This window comes from Epinephelus fuscoguttatus, linkage group LG7 (assembly GCF_011397635.1).
Source record: "Epinephelus fuscoguttatus linkage group LG7, E.fuscoguttatus.final_Chr_v1".
NCBI lineage: Eukaryota > Metazoa > Chordata > Actinopteri > Perciformes > Serranidae > Epinephelus > Epinephelus fuscoguttatus.
The window spans coordinates 42343923-42349209 of record NC_064758.1 but is presented as its reverse complement, the minus strand read 5'-3'; the positions used below and the strand labels follow the sequence as shown (position 1 = coordinate 42349209).

At 41.8% G+C, this 5287-nt stretch overlaps 1 protein-coding gene across 1 annotated transcript; it reads left to right on the top strand.

The window, feature by feature from the left end:
• The first annotated feature begins 2776 nt into the window (after positions 1-2776).
• LOC125891293 (galactose-specific lectin nattectin-like) lies at positions 2777-5043 on the top strand. Its single transcript, XM_049580435.1, has 7 exons — positions 2777-2832; positions 3117-3182; positions 3463-3475; positions 4126-4226; positions 4392-4526; positions 4597-4711; positions 4820-5043. The coding sequence occupies exons 2-7, from the start codon at positions 3117-3119 to the stop codon at positions 4879-4881; spliced, it is 492 nt and encodes a 163-aa protein (XP_049436392.1). The 5' UTR covers positions 2777-2832; the 3' UTR covers positions 4882-5043.
• Positions 5044-5287: the final 244 nt, after the last annotated feature.

Sequence of the window (5287 nt, the reverse complement as noted above, 5' to 3'; positions counted from 1 at the left end):
GTTGGCCTGCGGTGGGATGTAAACACCGACCAGAATGAATGAAGCAAACTCACGGGGGGAGTAAAAAGGTTTGCAGTTGATGAAAAAAAGATTCCTGATCAGGAGAACAGTGCTGCTGGATCACTGTCACGACATTACACCAGCCAGTGTTACTGTGCATTCACACCAAAAGCGTCATGAGCGTCATAAGCGGCCGGCAGCCAATCATTTTCAATGTACGCTTGCTACGAAGGGCGTCTGGAGTGTCGGCAGCAGCGAGCAGCGCGATGCCAGTGACCGGAGCGTCACTGTGAAGTTGAGAGAAGCTCAACTTTATGCAAATGAGCAGCGACGCCACCGAAGCAGCAGCGAGCAGCAGCCAGTTGCAGACCGTGAATATTCTCAAGGCGGGACAGTGAAAGAAAGAAAGAAAGAAAGAAAGAGATCTTCTGCAGCGCAGCTTGAAAGCCCCGCCCCTTGGCAGCCTTCTGCAAGCCGCGATGCCAGCGACCTGAGCGACCGCTTGCGCTCATGAAGCTTTTGGTGTGAATGCACAGTTAGTGTAAAAACAGATACCTCCACCTTTAGTTTTGCCGAAGAGTTCCGTATTACGATCCGCTCAAGAGTTGGAAGCCTGCCAGCTGCAGCGCAGAGTCCGGTATCGATCCACATAGCCACATCTCCATGAAGCACAAAACTGCAGATGTAGAAAAGTATCCATTTTTCACCATCAGTAGCTGAGATTCATCCAGTTTACTGGCCAGCAAACGCACGTTGGAGAGAAATGTACCTGCATGGCAGCGGTGTGCGTTGGCAGAGACGCACAAGTGCACCGGCACGTTTCCCCCTCCTCCGGTGTTTCACTGCACGAGCAAAGGTGAGGGCACCTTTGGCCAAAAAGCCCAATAAATCCAATGAAGGCTCAAGAAAAGTGGGATAAAAATCTGCTGGAGTTGTTCCCCTGCCAAAAAAATGCCTGACAGCATCACTGGCCCGAGCGGGCCTGTGACCTGTCAGTCAATTTGCCCAACATTAAGGCTGCCACGATTAGTCGACTAATCGATGACTAATCGACTACTAAAATAATCGGTGATAGAAAAGTACTATAAAAGTACACCAAAATACTCCTATTGCAGCTTTTTACGTTCAAATATTGGCAGCTTTACACACTCTCCCATGACAGTGAACTAAAACCTTTCGGCGTGAGTACGAAACAAGACATTAGATAATTTTGGGGTTTGGGCGAGATAGACCGACATTTTTCAACATTTTAACACATTTTTCGATGAAATGATTAGTTGACTAATCGAAGAAATAATCGACAGATTAGTCGACAGTGAAAATAATTGTTAGTGGCAGCCCTACCTGACATACTTTTTGATTGGCCCCGGGCCATGGGGCCATGGCTTATGTCGAACCCTATATAAGGGTTGTATTGATGTACAGTATATTAACATACTCATTTACTCCAAAAATGGCATTACAATATGTAAAAAGGGTAAAAATGTGCTCTGGCGGACTTGTTCTTTGGTAGGTCTTAAAGGGTTAATTTTCAACCAGGATGTTTGAAGTTAAAGAGAACCATCTTAAACAAACACCCCTGAGAGATTAATTCCAGAGAAGTATCAGCCAGTTTACTCTCTTGGCTGTATTCACAGAATCCACCCTAGGGCTGTTTCACACGTTTTACAGTCCTGCATATCTAACTGCAGCGGTAGAGGGTAACAGGGTACCTGCGCATGTTTGTGTGTGTGTGTGTGTGTGTGTGTGTGTGTGTGTGTGTGTGTGTGTGTGTGTGTGAATTAAAATGAAAATATTTTTCCACAGGAAAATGAAATATACTTGTAGTGGTAGCCAGTGAAAAGGGTCGGCACAATATGTGTGACCTTTAACACTATGTTTTTGATTTAATTGATATTTCTATTAATTTCATAAACATTTCACCATTATTCATTCATCTATTCACTCATTTTCTGTAACCTCTTATCCTGTTGGAGGTCACAGGGGGGCTGGGGCCTATCCCAGCTTACACTGGGCGTGAGGCGGGGTACACCCTGGACAAGGGTGACTAGGGTTGACAGACTAAATGTAATGGCAATCCAAACTGTCAAGATGTTTCACTAAAGACAGTAAAAAAGGTGAAGAACAAAACATACAGGGTTGGCATCAGAGGTTTTCAGGTGTGAAGCAATTATCCCACAAGTGCTTGGCCAAAAAAACCCAAGCCAATGTCGGTGAACAAATGTAAATACATGGTATGGCTGTTGTTTAATTGTAACTGGTAAACAGTAAATGGACTTGTGCTTGCCTCTCTAGTCTTCTGACCACTCAAAGTGACTTTACACTACATGTATTCACCTATTTGCACACATTTATGGACTGGTGGCTCCTGGACAACATGCCATCCACTAATCAGTTAAGCATTTACATGCATTGACAAACCAATATAGGCTCATCCATTGGGAGCAATTGAGGGGTTGAGTATCATGCCCAAGGACACTTCGAGATGCGGACTAGAGTAGTTGGGTCAAACTTCCGATGAGTGGACGACCCTACCTCCTGAGCTAAAGCCACCCAGAAAACGAGCTCTTACTTGATTTCCTGTAGCACATGGTGTAGCCGATAGCTAAAAGGCAGTTTGTTTGAAGAGCATTCGGGTTTGTCAAGTGCAAGCCAATAGATAACTCATTAATAATGATGATTAAACATTGGCTTGCAATCAACGAAAGAGGCGTTTCAGCCTTTGAAGTCAAAACACCCAGAGATGGTATATAAACTTTGAGTTTCCCTCTCAAAGACACCCTGCTACCTGCTACTGCTGCAAGTGCAACCTCTCCTGATCATCACGACAAGGTAAGGGGCTTATACCTGCCTTACATCATAGCATCAGCTGTTATCATTCATATCTAGAGAAAAGTTTTCATCTGTTCATTGTTACATTTAGCATTCACTTTAAGGGAAAATCCCCTTTTCATGTATAGTTCTTTGCAATGCCTTGTTTCTGTAGATTGTGTAGACTTGATGTTCATTTTTTCTTCCTACATCACCAAAAGGAAAGCTCAGATTTTAATTTTGTAATTTAAGTTCACATTTAGACCATTCCTTTTTATCTGTGGTGCATTACTTCATTTACACAGATGGCATCAAGCCTTCATTTCATTGCGGTCCTCTGTCTGACCATTGGACTGTGGACTGGAGCAAGTGTAAGTAATCTGCACATATAAACATTTATTTTAGAAATATCTTCGGTGTTACCCAGCTAAACTTTAAACACTAGCGTTGTGTCTCTGAGCCCAACATCAAGTTCTCAACAGAATCTGTCATTTACGTATTTTGCCATCACAATAACTACCACTGCAATCAAAGATAGCGAGTGAGGTGGTAACACTCATTGAAATACACAATAAAACCAAGTCTAAAGTAAGAAAAAAAGTGAGGTTAAAGTGGAGTTAAGTGCTCATAATATTTTCTTTATGTTCACAGGCGCAGTGTGGAGGTTGGTACTTCTCAGAGTTGGGAGGTGGATGGTCATAATACAGCAGCTGGCACTTTGTGACTGCTATTTAAGTTATGTATAATTTTCAAAGTGATCCTTTAAAGAGGGCTGCTTTTCTGAGCAGACAGCTTTGATGACAATGGTGATTTATAATATCCATACTCTTCCAATGTCTTCAGGCACTTATTCACTTAAAGGATAGGTTCATATTTTCTGTCTTAAAACAACAGTCAGATGCCCAAATGAACACTGAACCAGGTTTTACTTTCTGTAATCATGTCTCCTGTTCATACTGGACATTAGAATATCAATCCTTACAGCACTTTAAGCACCAGTATTGGGGAACAAAATCCTTCAGTGTAAAGATTTATTCAAAAGTTTTCCCGAAGCTGATATCATCAGTCTGAGTAAGATAAATGAGGTAAGTATCTTTTTTTAAGTTGAAGTCTTTTGCGTACAAAATTCCCTCTTTGAGTTTATCCCCCAATTTTCATTGTGTAGTCGCTCTACCAGAGATATGATTACAAGGATCAGTAACTCTCACTGAGGAACATGACTGCGACTTTTCTCCTGTCCCACTTGTGCCATGCGAGCCAGATGATTCAATCTTTGTGTTATTATTCTTCTAACCATCCTCAACTGTGTTTTAGACTGCTGTGAGCCTTGTAAGACCTGCCCTTCTGGTTGGACTCAGTTTCAAGATCACTGTTACATTTACCACCATGCTTCAAAGGACTGGGCTGATGCCGAGGTACTTTAAGAAACAATATGAGTTACAACTACCAAACTGTATTCATCCCATATGCTTTGAAACAGCTACTTCTTTCGAGAATAATTCAGTAGAAGTAGCTTAACTTATTTCTATGGCTTCATTTAACTTATTTCATCCCTCAATGATTTCAAACTTTCTCATTAGGTTTCCTGCATTGCTGATGGTGGGAATCTGGCAACAGTCCAGAAACCAGATGTTCAAGCATTTGTCAAAAAGCTCATCAACACTGCAACTAACAAAGATGATCAAACTTGGGTTGGAGCTACTGACTCATCAAAGGTAAGTATACATGATAGAAAAATATCATTCTTGTGACTGAACTGAATTGACCCTTATAACTTTATTTCAGGAGGGTGTGTGGATGTGGAACGATGGTTCCCCTTTTACTGGCAAGGGTTTTTGGGGTAAAGGGCAGCCCGACAACGCTGGCAAGAGGGAACACTGCTTGGAGCTGAACTACCGCGGTACGCATTGATTACCTCTTTTATATCTGAAAACAATGGTGAGATTAATCCATGATTAAAACAGTCACTCCCTGCAGCCCTAATTGTTTGTTATTTTTTTAACTCTAGGTGCTCCCAACGATGTCCCTTGTCATCTGAAGAGACCTTATGTTTGTGGCAAGCGCCTGTGAAGATCACCTCCATGTCATCTGCATCTGCCACTGTGATGTCACATCACCACTCATGATGTTGTTTCTAGCAGAGTGTTGAGCCTCGATGACGTCACAGCTGGAGATATATTGACACTTCTGATTTAATTTCAGTTGATCTAATAAACAGATCCTGTTCAGCAATCTGTCTCATCTCTTTAAAAAAGCTTGATGTTTCAATGTGTAGATTTTGGAAAGGAATAATCCATAAATCAACTGGTTGATCATCTGGTCAATCAGTCCATTTTATCTCTTTATTATGAAATGTTACATTACTGACAAGAGGTATTTTTACAACTATTTAACTGCTCAGACAAGTCATCAATTAAACACGAGCAGAGATTATTCACTTTCACTAGCAACAGGGAAGTGGCAGTGTTTTCCACAA

Coding starts and splice junctions, on each gene's coding strand:
- LOC125891293 (XM_049580435.1), top strand. CDS start 3,117: ATGGCATCAAGCCTTCATTTCATTGCGGTCCTCTGTCTGACCATTGGA. Junction 4,227..4,391: donor AGGACTGGGCTGATGCCGAG/GTACTTTAAGAA, acceptor CTTTCTCATTAG/GTTTCCTGCATTGCTGATGG. Junction 4,527..4,596: donor GAGCTACTGACTCATCAAAG/GTAAGTATACAT, acceptor ACTTTATTTCAG/GAGGGTGTGTGGATGTGGAA.